We start from the raw sequence: 17,950 nt of genomic DNA, 5'->3' as shown, positions 1-17,950 counted from the left end.
GTTAGACAGATTGATGTAACTCTGAATGGTACTGGACCCATTGTGACAGAATGTCTGAGGCCAACTGCTGTTCGTAAAATATATCAAATCAAGGCAATAGAGCCACCAGATATTCAGAGAAGTATAGCTGCGGAAATTGAGAAGAAGAAGTAGAAGCCGAAATCTGATCCAACACATCCCCTGCACAGACCCAAACAAGAGCTTCCAAGGCTACGTAGGTGGTCTGTTAGGCAGATCGCTGAGGTATCTCGTCTGGTATTGTGCGAATAGCGGCCAAATGCAATGGCGCGTCAACTGGACGTTCACTCCAAATATGAGGTGTGTGCGACAATCCGATTCCTATGGGCCAAAAGGAAGAATTTTACGGACATTCATCGTGAAATTAGTGCTGTGTAAGGGGGGCGGGGCATTTCCCTGCAAGGTATCGTGTAGTGGTGTCAGCAATTCGAAGCCGGACGCGAGGATATCGTGGACAACCATCGCGAAGGCAGGCCCGTAACGTCCAGGACCCGTGCAAAGGTCAACAGCGTGAATGAGATCATTAAACAGAACCGGAACATTAAACTGAGAGAAATCGCGACGCAGCTGAACATGTCGTATGGCAGTGTGTTCGCCATTGTTCACGAGGACCATGGATATCCTAAGCTATGTCAAAGATGGTTCCCACGTCTTCTCACCGATGAGCACAAGGGACAACGTTTCCAATCCTCCTTGGCATTTTTGCAACGCTATGCCGCAGACGGCAACGGATTTCTGCCGCGAATCATCACATGCGACGAAATGTGGGTCCACCACTTCACCCCCGAAACGAAGAGAACTTATATGGAATGGGTGCACCCCTCATCATCACAACGGTAAGGTTATGGCGACAGTGTTCTGTGACATGGAGGGTTTGCTGCACGTGGAATTCATGCCGAAAGGAACGACGATCAACGCAGCGTCGTATTGTCAAACGTTGCACCGGTTGCGTAAACCGATTAAAGAGAAGCGCCGGGTGAAATTGAGCACCGGTGTGATTTTGTTACACGAAAACGCAACACCTAACATGGCCCGCCAAATGAGAGAACTGCTGCAGCGTTTCAAGTGGGAGGTCTGGCAACATCCACCCTACAGTCCCGACCTAGTGCCATGTGACTTTCATCTGTTCGGTAAGCTCAAAACGGAACTCGGTGGTCGACGTTTCCAGACCGATGAAGAGGTGAAGGCCGCTGTCTCCGAGTGGTTGCTGAACGCTGGAGGAAATTTCTATGAATCCGGCATCGACAAGTTGGTTGTGCGTTCGCAGAAATGTTTGGGGCCTCTTGGAAACTATGTGGAAAAGTGACGTCACAGTGTATGTCGTTATATTCGTGTTGCTGTTGTATAGGTCGTGTAATAAATGGCCATAACTGGAAAGTGCAACTTATTTTTTGATCTGCCCTAGTAACATCAATAAAGTGCTTCTTGCATTCAATGGTGGCAATTACATTATCACCTGGCAAACGTCGACCAAGCTCGATAGCTGCAGTCGCTTAAGTGTGACCAGTATCCAGTATTCGGAAGATAATGGGTTCGAACCCAACTGTCAGCAGCCTTGAAGATGGTATTCTGCGGTTTTCAATTTTCACACCAGGCAAATGCTGGGGCTGTACCTTGATTAAGGCCATGGCCGCTTCCTTCCCACTCCTAGCCCTTTCCTGTCCCGTCGTCGCCATAAGACCTATCCGTGTCGGTGTGACGTAAAACAACTTGTGAAAAGAAGAAAGAAAGAAGTAAACGTCGACTCCAACTGTAGCGAGATTCGGTATCTGAAGAGCATGGGAGAATGTTAATGAGATACCTGCGGAGGGCTATCATTTGCCGTATGATACATGGAAGACGTTAAATAGGCTGAGAACTGGAGTGTCCCGATGCAAGGTGAATCCGAAGAAATGGGGCACATCACTGAAGACTAGCGTTGCGATTGTGGTGATTTACAGTACCCACAACATCGTTTAATCTGCAATAACCTGCCTGAAAGTGGCAACATGAACTATCTAATGTCTACCAATGATAATGCCATCAAGACTGCTGAATTTTGGTCCTCACATTCCAAATAGTAATGTAGTTTGTATATTTACATAGATATCTGTATTTAAGTATGTAAAATAGATATTCTGGACAAAAATAAATAAATAAATAAATAAATAAATAAATAAATAAATAAATAAATAAATAAATAAATGAATAAATAAATAAATAAATAAATAAATAAATAAATAAGCCACCTGAATTCCAAAACCTCTCCTCTTGAGAATTTTCCGCCTTTAGTCTGTTGATGAAGGGCCTAAAGGATATGTGTTTTCGAAACGATCAAGGGCCTTCTGATGCTGCGGAAGATTTTCAACAAGAATCCAGCGTTCCCCTGTCAGGGGGTAATAGAGATGTGAATTCACTATTGATGGAGGTGGTGATTAATGTTTTAAGAGGAACTGGGCACTCTATTAAAAACAATTAGAGGGAAGAAATGGAAATTGCCCGTAACTTCGAAAACTGAAGGTATTGGCCAAAGAAAGACAAGAACCACGAAGGGCGTGAAAATGAAAGACTCTTTAGGCCTCGCAAACATAGTACCGCCAAAGTCGGAAAAGAACAATACTTGACCTAGAGATGGAAGTGAGGATTATGAGACAAGTAAGTAGAGGAATGCCAGCACGGTGGTCGTCAACCCACCTCCTAAGTTAAAAGCCGCTGTAATCAATCAATCAATCAATCAATCAATCAATCAATCAATCAATCAATCAATCAATCAATCAATCAATCAATCAATCAATCAATCAATCAATCAATCAATCAATCAATCAATCAATCAATCAATCAATCAATCAATCAATCAATCAATCAATCAATCAATTCATTCATTCATTCATGATTCAGTCAATCAATGAATCAGTCAATGATCTGCATTCAGGGATATCGCCTAGGTGGCGTATTCCCTATTATTTGTTCACCAAGCCTTTTCTTTTTTCAAAGAACTTTGAAATGTATTGACCAATTTTCTTGATACATTATTCCAATCCCTTATGCATAGTTGTCCCAATCAAGTAGTCCCATAGTCCCGGTGTGGGTGTCATACGCCGCCCCTTTTAGTTGCTTTACGACAGACAAGGGACACCGTGGACGTTATTCTACCACCGCCACCCACAGGTTGATGTTCGGCGTTGGACAGATGCCTGATCAGTGAGGGTGATTACCTCCTGACAATGATTCACTACGCTGTTGTTATGATATTGTTTAGGCGGACCAATGTACACATTTTAATGTTCGAGACACCTGTCTAGCCACCTCTGTGGTGTAGTGGTTAGCGTGATTAGCTGCCACCCCCGGAGGTCCGGGTTCGATTCCCGGCTCTGCCACGAAATTTGAAAAGTGGTACGAGGGATGGAACGGGGTCCACTCAGCCTCGAGAGGTCAACTGAGTAGAGGTGGGTTCGATTCCCACCTCAGCCATCCTCGAAGTGGTTTTCCGTGGTTTCCCACTTCACCTCCAGGCGAATGCCGGGATGGTACCTAACTTAAGGCCACGGCCGCTTCCTTCCCTCATCCTTGCCTATCTCTTTCAATCTTCCCATCCCCCTACAAGGCCCCTGTTCACCATAGCAGGTGAGGCCGCCTGGGTGAGGTACTGGTCATACTCCCCAGTTGTATCCCCTAACCAAGAGTCTGAAGCTCCAGGACACTGCCCTTGATGCGGTAGAGGTGGGATCCCTCGCTGAGTCCGAGGGAAAAGTCGAACCTGGAGGGTAAACAGATGATGATGATGATGATGATGATGATGATGATGACACCTGTCTATATTTTTGTTGAACAATCCCAATAAATAACCAAGATCTATCATATAAATTTCCAACGTGCCAACATGCTGTTACGACTGTATTGTATTAAATGAACTTACACTCAAGAGCCCAGCGAAAGAGGTAATTGATGAAGTCAGGAGGCAGTTCAGCGTTCTCATTTTTCAGCTCTCGCATTCTGCAAAAGACCACAGCATTTATATTGTCGTAAGTATCAGTTTATAATATGATTTACAGATGTGGAGAGAAAAATACTATACAATTGAACGGTGGTTCATTAGCAGGCTTGCAGCCCTGAATTTCTTCAGGAAAAGGAAGTGTTTTTCAGCATGTATTTTAAAATTGAGTATTTTTACTTAATAATTATAAAATATCAAAGCCATTTCTTATTAACAGTGCTGATGTAGTTATTATTATTATTATTAATATTATTATTATTATTATTATTATTAATTATATACAGCCTGAGCACGAGGAAAAGCCAGCCCTTCCTATGGTATGTCCATACCTTTTACAACAACATTATAAGTTTATATGTATTATTTTCACACATTTACACTTGTTTTTTCCTTTTTTCTTATTTTACAGTTGATGTAAACAGGGCTACATTTTAAACTCATTTTGACGAAACACTCATGTGAATTAAATTTAAATTTTAACACTGATGGTGGACCTTAGTGTCCGAAAATCGGTTATGTTTAAAAAAGTGTGCGCTGATACGACTGTATATAATTAATAATAATACATTTTTACTTAAGTCTGTTGTATACGCTAACATTTTTGTCTAATTCAAGAGTTCACAATAAATTTCAGTACTTCACAAGCTTATTTGTCTAATCGCTTGCAATACTTGACAAGTCTTGAGAGGACTTCAGAAGTCTTGAAAGTGAATTAGAACATGTTCTATTGGATCAAAGAACTGCTAAGTATTTGACAGTATTGACCAATGGAATTTGATCATTAACGGTGCGCGAAATGCTGCTAGGCAAGCTAGGATTGCCGGGACGGGAATCGAAATAACCAAAATGGCTTCGTCTTCATGACCAAGGGATGTTGAGTGTGTGTTAATTGCTAAGTATGAGGCACATCCCTGTCTACATTCAGTGTACTTCGTAGAATAAAATGAATAAAACGGCAGCGTACGAAGAGATTACAAGAGAAATATCTCAAGGAAGTGGACAGATTTTATGGTTTTACCTCTAGGGTGAAAATGAAATGGCGTATGGCTTCTAGAGCCGGGAGTGTCCGAGGACAAGTTCGGCTCGCCAGATGCAGGTCTTTTGATTTGACAACCGTAGGCGACCTGCACGTCATGATGAGGATTAAATGATGATGAAGACGACAAATACACCCAGCCCCCGTGCCACCGAAATTAACCAATGATGGTTAAAATTCCCGAACCTGCCGGGAATCGAACCCGGGACCCCAGTGACTAAAGTCCAGCACGCTAACCATTTAGCCATGGAGCTACCCCTACGGTAATCTATAAGTAAACACTGTCACCAATGACAGATTTTTACGATCTTCGCATATTATTATTATTATTATTATTATTATTATTATTATTATTATTATTATTATTATTATTATTATTATAAAAATTTCCTGTGGGTATTTCTAGCCGAGTGCAGTCCTCGTAAGGCAGACCCTCCGATGAGGGTGGGCGGTATCTACCATGGGTAGGTAACTGCGTTTTATTGTGGTGGAGGATATTATTATTATTATTATTATTATTATTATTATTATTATTATTATTATTATTATTATTATTATTATTATTATTATTATTATTCATTCAACTTCGCTAATCGGCCAACTAGGGACCACGATAAGCCTCACTTTACATTCTGGCATTTGTTCGTCTTTCGCTTGATCCACATCGTCTTCATTAGCTCACTGTGTTTAGCACGACGTTCTTCTGTCCATTTAGCACCAGTTGCCCGTTTTTCGTCCCGGAAAGTCCCAAAAGTCTTGATGGCTGCTCTGAAAAGATTTCGGTCTTGTGCATCTTCTGCTTGTAGGCCCAGTTCTTTAAGATCTTTCTTGACATTAACGTACCATGGCATTGCCGTTTTTGGTTTTGCGTCAAATATACTGAAGATACGTTTCGTCCATCGAGAGTCGATCATCCGTCGTATATGACCGTAGAAGCGAACTCTGCCTTTACGCATTGTGTCCGTGATCTTCTCTATCTTAGAGTATATTTCTTGCCTGGATTTTCTAATGTAGATGCCATTTTTGTAGTTTGGACCAAGTATGGTGTGTAAGATCTTTCTTTCTTTCCTCTCTAAATCCGCAAGCAAACATTTCTCGGACAGGATAAGGCATTCAGATGCATACAGTGATACTGGTTTGATGACAGTGTTGTAGTGACGAATTTTTGTGTTCAGGGAAAAGCACTTTTTGTTGTAAATGTTGCGGGTGGTTTGGAAAGTGACTTCCATTTTCTTGATTCTTGCTGCTATGGCCTCTTTGTCAAGTCCATTTTGCTGAATCAATTCCCCAAGGTATTTAAATTTACTAACACGGTTTATCATTCCATATTTGGTGTTTAGTTGTGCCGTATCATCTTTGATATTTGACATTACTTCTGTCTTTTGAAAGGAAATTTGTAAACCTGTTTGTTCTGCTACTTCCTTCAACACATTGATCTGTTCTGTTGCACTTTCGAAATTTTCTGCCATAAGGGCTATATCATCAGCGAACGCTAAGCAATCTATTTCCACTCCATTTTTCTTTGTCCCAATCCTTACGGGTTTGTAAAGGTTTCTTTCTTTTAACGTCTTTCGCCACTCCTGTATTACCTTCTCAAGTACGCAGTTGAACAAAAGAGGTGACAGCCCATCTCCCTGTCGAACGCCTGTCTTGATCTCAAAGGGTTCAGAGAGACATCCTTGGAATTTTACTTTGGATTTGGTATTAGTTAGTGTTGCCCTTATTATCGCCAGCAGTTTCTCATCGACTCCCATTTCTGCAAGGATATTAAGCAACACATCACGGTCGATGGAGTCGTATGCTTTCCTGAAGTCTACAAATGTAGATACATAGGTTCGACCTCTCAGCATATGGTATCGTATTATGGTTTTTAGGTTAAGTATTTGTTCTGCACTTGATCGGCCTTTCCGGAAACCTGCTTGGTATTCCCCGAGTTTGTGCTCAATTTGCTGTTCTAGTCTTTCAAGGATGGATAGTGACAGGATTTTGTAGGCTACTGGCAGAAGAGAAATTCCACGGTAATTGTTCACATCTCTTATATTTCCTTTCTTGTGTAAAGGATGGATCAAGGCTAGCTTCCAGTCCTCTGGTAGTTGTTCTTTTTCCCATATATCTACAATGGTTTGGTGTAGGATGTCAATTGCTTCTTCCGGGGCATGTTTCCACAGTTCTGCAATCATGGAGTCTTCACCAGGAGCCTTGTTAATTTTCAGTCTCTTTATGTGGCGTTTGATTTCATCGCGATTTGGTGGAGAAGATGGCAGGTTTTGGATCACTGGTTTGTTTGTTTTGATGGGGTTGGCTGGTTTTTCACAGTTTAGAAGGTCGTTAAAATACTTAGCTAAGATTTTGCAGTTTTCTTCATTTGATGTTGCAAGAGTTCTATCTTTCTTTAGAAAGCAAAGGGAAGGTGCCTTGTATCCTTGTACCTTCTTATTAAAATTTCTGAAGTATTCACGGGTCTCACCTCTATGAAAGTCTTGCTCAATCTTGTCCAGTAGTTCCTTTTCATACTTGCGTTTCTCACTGCGTATTATTTTTGCTGTTTGTGCTTGTTGTGTTTTGTACATCTTCCAATCTTCTTCTTTTTTCGAGGTGTAATACTTTTTCCAGGCATTCAGACGATCCCCTAAGGTCTTCTCGCAGTTATCGTTCCACCACGTGTGCTTCTTCCTCTTCTTGATTTCCGCCACTCCTTTTGCAGCTTGTATCATCTGCTTTCTTGTGCTGTTGAAGTCTTTTTCCACTGGTTGGGCAAGTTCTTTGAATTCATTCTCTCTTTCTCTGAGCTTTTTTGTGTCAAAGCGAATTATGGTAGGTTCGTTCTTATTTTTGTTGAGAGGGATTGGCCGAAACTTGATTACTGATACATAGTGGTCTGAGTCTATGTTTATTCCCTTTTTTACGGTAACGTTCATGATTTCCGGACTGTATCTTCGAGATATAGCAACATGGTCTATTTGGAATTCTCCTATTGTTTTGTTTGGGCATCTCCATGTCATCTGTTTTCTTGGTAAGTGACGAAAGTGTGTTGACATCAGTTGGAGGTTGTGGTTATCACATAGTTCAACGAGGCGTTCTCCATTCTTGTTGGTTCTTTTGTGTGCTGGGTAGAGCCCAACAACTTTCCTGTGCTTCCGTTCACGTCCTACCTGTGCATTAAAATCACCCAATATGATCTTGACGTGGTGCTTTGGGATTTTCGCTAATCTGGCATCCAGGATGTTCCAGAATCTATCTGTGCCTTCCAGGTCTTTTTTGTTTTGTTCATTAGTTGGAGCATGTGCATTGACTAGCGTATATGTTTTATTTGCACAACGCAGGGATAGTAGGCATAACCTATCATTAACAGCTTCAAAATTTGAGACTGACTTAAGAATTCTGGTGTTGACAGCAAAAGCTGTACCGAAGATAGGGGTGTTTTTCATTACTCTCTTATGGGATCTGCTCTTGAAGAACCGATACCCTTCAGACTCAAACGTATCTTCGTTAGTGAAGCGAGTTTCTTGCAGAGCCATTACTGCGATTTTATTTTCGTGGAGGGCATTGGTCAGCTGTTTCATCTTACCAGTTTGTATTAAACTGTTTATGTTGAACGTTGCCAAAAAAGTCTTAGATATGGGTTTCAGCTTTCGTGACTGTTCAGGATTTCCAAGACGCTCCGACTCGTCTTTAGCATGATGTTGCATCCCCCCCAGAATCCGAACGGGATGCATGCGTCGCTTGTCGGCGACGATGGATTTCTTTGAAAAGTTGCCACCTGAGGTATTAACTTCATGTCTTTGTTTTACCATCATGCTTGAGAAGCTTTAGCTTAGCTTGGAGCAAATTGCTCATTCTACATACAACCAAGGTTGTTAGCCCTGGAGGGCCTCAAGATGTTCTCCGGCTGCGGGCAGGCATTTCCTCCTTACCCGAATAGTTATGGTTTTCCCGCCAATACTCGGGTGGCTGATTGCAGTGGTTTACCACTGGGCGATGGGTTCGCCACATCCCTACGCCAATATTATTATTATTATTATTATTATTATTATTATTATTATTATTATTATTATTATTATTGTTGTTGTTGTTGTTGTTCCGGTTTTTTTGTGGAACGCAGAGGTGGAAGAAGCTGTTGGGGTGAATTGGTCTAACTACAATGTCAAGAATTGAACTTAAAACTTAAACTGGACGTTATGTTTTCAGAACTTCACACACGACAAGATTTTCATGACAATATTGCAGGTACAAGTAGCAACCATTGAACAAGATTGGGAAAAAGTCCAAGATTCGGGACCTTAACACCTTGGGCTTTAAGCCCCTAGTTTTACAATTTCCTGAGCTACTAGCTCAAATTTAAAAAAGAGAACAAATTTGTACAAGGGCAGAAATCCCCCAATTCAAAGAGCACTTGCTCCCAATATTACAACATCTAGCCTTCAAGAGGCATTCATTGATCTTACAAAAAACCTTGAAAAAGAGCTAACAGGCTCTCAGTTTTCCAACCCTACTCAAGGCAACATCAACTTACAATTTCTGGCCTTTCAAGGCAACACTTACAATTGGAAAATGATTATACAGGGGTATTTAATACCCAGCCTACTGGGCCTTCATGGAAAAAGAATAACGGTTAAATAACTGGCCCGAGCACAAAATGAATGGAGGCAATTGCACTCCTAGATATGAACACTTGAAACGTGAAGGGCACTAGGCCGACGAAACAGGAGCTATTCCCAAACTACTGAGGTGACTCGTATAGGAATTACATTAACCAATTACAGAATGGAAAACAGTTATGAAACGCCGTCACCTCAAACCAAGATGAAGGGGAGCTCGAGAGGGTACATCACTCTCTATCCCCGATTTACAGTTAAAGATTTTATGAAGTGTTTACATTAGCCGACAGAAAGTTACATTTTTAGGAAAAGTAGGTTACATAGTTAATGATTCGGACCTTTCCCTCGTGTTAAACTGCGGAGTTAGCAAGAAAGAAAGATGTTATGTGGCCATTACCTTTTTGATGTACTGCTGATCGATGAAAGAGGCCGCCCGCCTCCTGCTTTGACACACACACACTCAATTAGATGACGATCAAGTGGCTAAGAGACGTGAAAAGCCGCAGTTTATAAACCATCAGGGAAGGTACGAGAGCATTCAAGACGAAACCAGCCATACCCTCTCATTTTTATTGGTCACTATCAACGTTACACTCGGAGTCGAAGAAGAGGCCGCTGATAAGTGGAAAATTAATTACAGAAATTTGGGATTGGCTAGATTCAAAACTGGCGGAAATAAAAAGGTAATATTGCCTACCCCAAAGTAAATGAACATCAATCAGTAAAAAAACTTATGAATACAAAAATTCTTTGATTTATAACTTCTTATACCCCGCGCCAGTGTGCATGATCATAGTTTTTAATAGTGTCACCTGTGGATGAATGTCCAAACTTCTTGAGGGATAGCAAACAAAACTAGTACAAATACAGTCAGTTCAGGAAACTTCACAGTAAAAAAATTACATCTTATTTCTGTGGTGACATCTTCTGAGTAAATTTCCAAGTTGGTGTAGTTCAAGTTTCACTGTTTCACCAATAGAGGAGTTCATTTAGGCACTAGTTTTGAATGCGCGGCGTTGAGGTGTACCTCCCGGTACTATTATTATTATTATTATTATTATTATTATTATTATTATTATTATTATTATTATTATTATTATTATGGAATTCTTAATATGTTTTCATGTAATAAAATTTGAATATCCGTTCTACAGCTATCACATTTGTACAATGTTAGTAAATGCTACAGAATATAACATAATCTCTGCAAACGGTGTTATGACAGTATACATTGCAAAAATATTATGTTTAAGGTACACACATTAATATCTTCCCCATAAAAATGAGAGTTTAATGCGCATTTCACTACTAGTCCAAGAACTACAAGTACCGTTTGCCTTTGCTCCATGTTAAAACAAAATGCTATCAAATCTTCCCAAATCTTTTCAAATTTTGTAAAACCTTCAGCAATATTAAACAGTCTTTGACAAGATTTGACAACTTTAGTTTTGAAGTAGTGAATTGAAAGAAAATTTGATGGCATACAACTGGCATTAAGGATATGTGTATGTATGTATGTAAGAAATTAGTTGCAGTATAAAAATGTATAGTGTATATATAATTTTATCTTCTGAAAAACACCGGTAAATATTTCTGTCAAGCTCTACGTGGCGGACTGTGCCCTTCCCACCTCGTTTTTGCTTCCTAGTTGTTTCTGGGACCGAGGAGTGGAGATGTGAAAATCTCAGGGGGAGAGATCTGAACTGTAGGGGTTTAGTTGAAGAGTTTCCCACCTAAAACTCTGAATCATATTCTTCACTGATTTGGCAGTCTGGGGGTGGGCATTATCATTAACAAAGATAAATTTATTCGATATCATGGCCATGTGTGTTGAATTAATGGCACTCTTAATTTACTGCCACGTGTCTTTATAGCGCTGGGAATTGACTGTGGCCCTATGGTCGATTCGTAGACTTCGGTTTGCATCGAGCGATGGAAGTGACTAGGTACAGATGTGGTTATGTCGACAGCCCGCCAAATTTCTCAGGATGGGATTTACTGTTTCATTTCTTTAGAAAACCGGTGCTGATGCTGTGATGTAGGTTAAAGAAAACTCCGAAATATCATATGGTGTTAAGTATAACCGTACGGTATATAATAAATTAGGTCAGGAGCACCGTGAGCCCCATTGAATATTTTGAAACGTCATCTTTATAAATGGTGTTTGGTAAATGCATGGTACTCCATTGCCGAGTGCATTGAATAGGACTGGAGCGGTCTACACTAAAATCGAGTGTTAATTCCTAGGTTTCTATAACTTCAGAAGGGTTAATGTCTTCCATCGTATTTGCTTAAACATGATGCATATCGAGTTATATAAAAGCGCTATGTATAACTGACGACAAGGACGACATCTTTAACAATAGACATTTTCTTAAAATATACAGTACAATATTATAATTAATTTGTTGTTACTCTCATATCTGTCAATATACTTGAGTATAATTTTGTAGATTCTTTAAAGAGCATACATGCATATTGATACAGAAATATATCCATTGGGATGTAAGATATTTTGAGGTGTATATACTTATATTGTTATTACTAACCTCGTCTAGTTTATATGAATATCTGTATCCGTACACATTAATGCATTATGACGAGGACTTTTGAGCCCGTTGTTTAATGCCAAATAAATTATTTATTCAATGATTACTTTCGAGGTACGAAATTTTCTACTATATTTTCTGGTAGGTGACCCGATTTCATATTACTGCCTCCTATAATAAAAAAGTAACGTTCGAGCTTAATCTCTTTGGTAGCTGAACATTGAGATCAATGAAAATTCCTCTAAGGAGTAATGAATGTATTTATAATGAAACATTACCCTCATGAAGTTTATTTCCTTGGTACAATGTTCTCTATCAAGCGTTGAACATTCTATATTTTCCATTGTATTCATACAATGAATTTAAAACTCATAGAAATATATTTTTCTCTGAATATATCAAATGCCACTTCGAGTGTTATTGTATTTACCCATTCATATTATACCAGCGGAATGGTTCTGATAGATTTCATTTACAAGATTAACCATTTAATACTAACGAACTTTGGATGTATTAAATTGTAGGTCTAGGAAATCCCAGAAAAATCTGTGGAATTATCACCGTAAATCCGCTGTGGAAAAGAGCATTTTCGCGCTTCATATTCAGAATGTAGCTTGTATCTAGAATTGTACGGGACATCGTTACAGATCTATCAACAACATCGTTGAAGTAAAACAAAGTGGTTACTGAGTAGCAGAAGCCAGTGATGTTATTAAAGACAATATTTGAGAACATAACGTAATTACAATATTGTTGGAATATTCCATTATATGTGTCTCCTTGCATATGGATCTGAAAAGTTAAAGTTAAGAAACACAATTATAAAAATACATAACGCACCTGTCGATTAAGTCCTCAGTTACAGTGTCTATTGGCCCCACATAGGACTTGGCGCTCCTTGGCTGCATCATCGTCTGATTAAATTTGGATCGCAAATCCTGCCACTCCTTTCCTTCTCTGTAAATGAAATAAAAAATGGATATAATTACCCAGAGAAGAAAGAAATAAAGGAAGAAAGAAGGAAAGAAAGAAAGAAAGAAAGAAAGAAAGAAAGAAAGAAAGAAACCAGCTTCTGTTCTAATAATTGTTAAGCAGGGAATTTAGTGGTCAGAAGTGATAGGGAGAGTTAAAAGTAAATTCGGAAAATGTGGTTTGATAGTCAACACAATCAAGTTGAAGGTCATGGTTACAGATCGCTAAATCGCTTCACGAACAAACCTACTGTCTATAAATGCCATATAGTAGACAATACCATCAGGTTTCAGCATCATGAAAGCCAACCAGAGGAAGTAGCGACTGAAAAAGTGGTACATTTCGTCGTTGCTCCTCAAAATACCGTTATTGACAATAATGTGGAGAGAAAAGCTAGTAGTATAATTGGATGGTTCGGCCGCCGCCTCCTCCTCCGGGCTCCCAGGGGCCCCTCCGCCTCCCGCGGGAAATTTGAATTTTGGCGAGAAATTTGAATTTTGGCGAGAAATTTGAATTTTGGCGGGAAATTTGAATTTTGGCGGGGGATTTGAATTTGTAAACAAAGCCACGTGCTTTTTGACAGCTGTCATCGACAACAACGCATCGCTAACCTCACTGCTGCCATCTTGACGGGCCTAAACCTCAGTAGTACCAACTTAACCTAACTAGCGCGAGGTAAACAAATCCACGTGTTTTTTGACAGCCACGTGCTTTTTGACAGACAACAACGCATCGCTAACCTCACTGTTGCCATCTTGACGGGCCTAAACCTCAGTGGTACCAACTTAACCTCACAAGCGCGAGGTAAACAAAGCCACGTGCTTTTTGACAGACAACAACGCATCGCTAACCTCAGTACTGCCATCTTGGCGGGCCTAAACCTTAGTGCTACAAACTTAACCTCACAAGCGCGAGATAAACAAAGCCACGTGCTTTTTTGACAGCTGTCATCCGCCATCTTTAAACTACAGAGCACCGTGCTGCCCTCGTTATCGCAGTAGCTGCAAATTCGTCACCTGTCATCGGCAGTGCTGCCATCTTGGCGGGCCTAAACCTTAGTGCTACCAACTTAACCTCACTAGCGTGAGATGAACAAATCCATGTGCAGCTGTCATCCACCATCTTTAATCTATAGAGCACAGTGCTGCCCTCTTTAGCTAGATACCTGTGGTGGCAGGCAATTCTACGTGACAACAGCCATCTTTGAGCACCGTGCTGCCCTCTATGTGGTGGCGGCAAATTCTACATGCTCTTGTTTGGAAACAAACCCACGCGCTTTTTTTGACAGCCATCATCCGCCATCTTTAAGCAACAGGGTACAGTGCTGCCCTCTTTGTGGCGGCGGCAAATTCCACGTGCTGTTGTTTGGAAACAAAGCCACATGCTTTTTTGACAGCTGTCACCCGCCATCTTTAACCAACAGAGCACTATGCTACTATCATGCGGGCAATTTCGTTAGCAGTCATCCGCCATCTTTAATGAACAGAGCACCGTGCTGCCCTCATGCGCAGCAATTTCGTTAGCTGTCATCCGCCACCGTTAATGAACAGAGCACCGTGATACCCTCATGCGGGGCAATTTCGTTAGCTGTCATCCGCTCGCATACCCGCGGTGATGCATGTTTAGACTTGAACACACATATTACTGTTCAAAACTTATTACAACTTGAACTGCATACTAGTGTTCGATGTTGTTGAACACTGCATTGTATAACTAGAATCGAGCACTGTTTTGAAAGAAAAACAAAATATCTTCTCAACATACTTACTAAGCTGCTCTTCTTCCTCTGTCAAGGTACATCTCTATCGAACATGCATTGCAAAAGCAAGAGTATTGCAAGTTTAGACTTGTACCCATACTACCATTCACAGTTCGATGCTGTTGAACACTGCATTGCAATCAAACACTGTTTAGAAAAAGAAAAAAATTCTCTTCTCAACATGAGCTAGACAATAACATACTTACGAATCTGCTCATCACCTTCTTTCTTGCTTTTCTTCTTTGAGTAATAAACGAAACTCTATCTTGCAGATAAGGAGCGGGAGGAAGGTAATACCTTACCTAAAATAAAAGAATATGCCAATTCTACATTATTTATTTACATCTTGTATGTACAAGTTTTATCTCGAATCATTTTACCCTAGTGATGTTTGCGTACTTCTCCCATTCTCGACGCAATTTTTGTATGTACAAGTTTAAACTTGCCGTACCACTCTCTCAGCGTACCTCTCCCAATCTTTATACAATATGTACAGTGAATTGTGATGTAAGACTGCGTAACGTATATATTACAAAGTACACACCTCTAGCATAATGTTTACACACATCTGCTTTATGTAAAGTAGTACCGATCAATACTACTATGCCCCCAGGCTAGAGTGTTGGTAGAATTTGGAATGACAAACCGTTTGCAATCAACATTATTAAGGGCTACCTTACTAATTAAATGAGTGTACAACGGGTGCTTCTTGCTTCTAATGACGGACATTTGATTATGCAAAACAGGTGGATTACTTTTAATGCAATTGTTATAGTTTTCAAAACTTAGCTGATTCTGAACGACATTCTTTTTAACCCCGTTCAATCTCTTTATTTGTAATTCATTTAAGAGTTTTATGCAATATGACTTGGATTTAGTACCTACAAATGAATCGATAATATTGCCAGAATATTCATCTTTCATTTTACCTAGAACCTTTTTGTTCACTAGCGGTAGATGATATTGATTATTTGCAGGATAGTTACTTGTATCAAACCTACCCAAGTCTAGCTTTATATCATTGTAATAATCATCAGTTTTGATTTGATAAATAAACGAATCGGTATCTGTGTAGAGCAATTGCGCATTATGCGCGTACTTCTTCATCATATAATCGTAATGGAATTCATACATGAGTGTTTTAGCCAATTCAAGTACTGCAAAGCCGACGTAGGTAGGTTTGTCATACTTAACCTTAACACGATTCATCTGTATATTAACTAAATTCTCATGTATGATGGTGCAGCTGTGGAAATTTGGTTTACTTATTAAATAGTTAGCACCATACTTTTTCTTAATATTTTCCCAGTTTGTAATCAATTTTACATCAACGCGTTTGTCAACATTTTCCATAGTGTTACCAAACACACTGTTATTCATGAGCTTGTAGAAATCATTTTCAAACTCGTTAACCGCATTCGTTCTTAAATTATTGTTTAGATCGATATATGGCTTTAGCCACGGTGACTGATTAAATTCTAGTACGCGATGAATTTTGGATAACTTCAAACCATGCTGCAAACACTGTTTTAAATTTCGGTAATGAATGATATACTTAGATTTATCACACAAATTAGCAATTAGCATTTTCGTCGTTGATGCGATGTACGGAGGCTTCATATTTTCAGGGCAGAACGGTAAGTCATTATGAGAAGTGTGTAACTCTTTAGGATACTGTAAGTCAACTTCGAGGATATAGCCTTTATCAGCTGCATCGCCTAGGGCGTGCAGCTGTAAAGCATCAATTTCGCACTGCGTTAGCCAGCGGAAACCACTCACCGGTAGATGCTGACTCATCGCCCACCCATACTGATTATTAGCATCGAGATAAACAATATACTGAGATTCCTGACTAGAATCGAAACTCGGCATGTACTTATTATTTGCTTTAGAATACTGCCCGCTGCACTGACTTAGACCGCCTCGAATATATGATTTTATAAAGTGCACCATATCAATATCGGTTAGCAGTTCCAAATTCACCTGCGTGTATTTTAACATGGCATCCCAACTTATACCAGGCGCAGTAAAATACTGACATGGGTCAAGGCTGTAGGTTTTCTTGCAAACACAGCAAAAATTTTCAAAAACATCACCTAACAAAAGTACATCCGTCTTTAAATATAAGTCGGAGTATTCACCTAGCGTTTGAATGTGGAACTGCTCCCAGATATGTTGTGCATGCAAATAGTCATCATCACTAATATCTGCTGAATTCAGCGAGCTGAAAAAGGATTGTTTCGATGGTAAGGCACATTCTTCGAGGCGTTCTAAGCAGTCAAGATATTCATAACAAAAAACACCCTTACGCCGAAGTAAATTAAACGGCGCTTCTTCAAGAAAAACGCGTCGAATTTCCGTAAATTGTTCTGGCTGTAAATGACTAGAAAGTTTATCGAGGCTACTCGCCATAAAGCGAAACGAATCAAGGAATGTCAGTTTTATAGAATGCTCAGCATCTACTTTTACAGACTTCACGCAATGTACCGCTCTTTATTCTGAGGGATTATATCTACTTTTTCATCTGAAGCTCCAAATTGTGAAATGATGAAATGTGAGTCGTAACCAGATAAGTTATGAAAAATTACGGGGATAAATTTAGGAACTCTGTACTTAAGATTACAGCTATAATGAGCGGCACATCTGTAGAAACCAGTTAAATGAACATGATCAAAAACTTTAGGGTCATTTTCGGAAAATTCCCCATCACAAATGCTACACTTTGTAGCACGTTCATGATCATTTAACTGAATTTCGGTGAGTGGCTTCATAGGAATATTACTATTTAGAATACGACCAAGACGAACTGCATCACTTTCAAGTCTTTCTAAAAATACTTTAGCAGCATCAGGTCCTCGATACAGCTCTAACTTGTTAAGCGTACTATCATAACTACACTTGATGTAATACGCGAAGCTACATGGGACATGCATGTGCGTAGTATTAGTGAAAGAGTTGTCAGGATTAGGTAAGCATGTGTTGCATGGCGTGAGGATGGCTTCAGAGTCTGCATAAATCACGAAAGTTACCCACATCTGCTTGTGA

General features: G+C 39.8%; 2 protein-coding genes across 2 annotated transcripts in view; both read right to left on the bottom strand.

Moving 5' to 3' along the window:
• Positions 1-17,950, bottom strand: part of LOC136872036 (probable cytochrome P450 49a1) — a 334,038-nt gene that overhangs the window by 193,522 nt on the left and 122,566 nt on the right. The gene's annotated exons all lie outside the window — the stretch shown is intronic.
• Positions 1-17,950, bottom strand: part of LOC137500422 (probable cytochrome P450 49a1) — an 88,926-nt gene that overhangs the window by 40,197 nt on the left and 30,779 nt on the right. The window contains exons 5-6 of the mRNA XM_068227307.1: positions 13,015-13,131; positions 3,914-3,990 (exon numbers count right to left, since the gene is read on the bottom strand). Coding sequence (XP_068083408.1) covers positions 3,914-3,990; positions 13,015-13,131 — 194 coding nt within the window. The remainder of the gene's footprint in view (positions 1-3,913; positions 3,991-13,014; positions 13,132-17,950) is intronic.

This window comes from Anabrus simplex, chromosome 4 (assembly GCF_040414725.1).
Source record: "Anabrus simplex isolate iqAnaSimp1 chromosome 4, ASM4041472v1, whole genome shotgun sequence".
NCBI lineage: Eukaryota > Metazoa > Arthropoda > Insecta > Orthoptera > Tettigoniidae > Anabrus > Anabrus simplex.
Note: the sequence above shows the minus strand (reverse complement) of the source record. Positions and strands in the feature narration are given on the sequence as shown.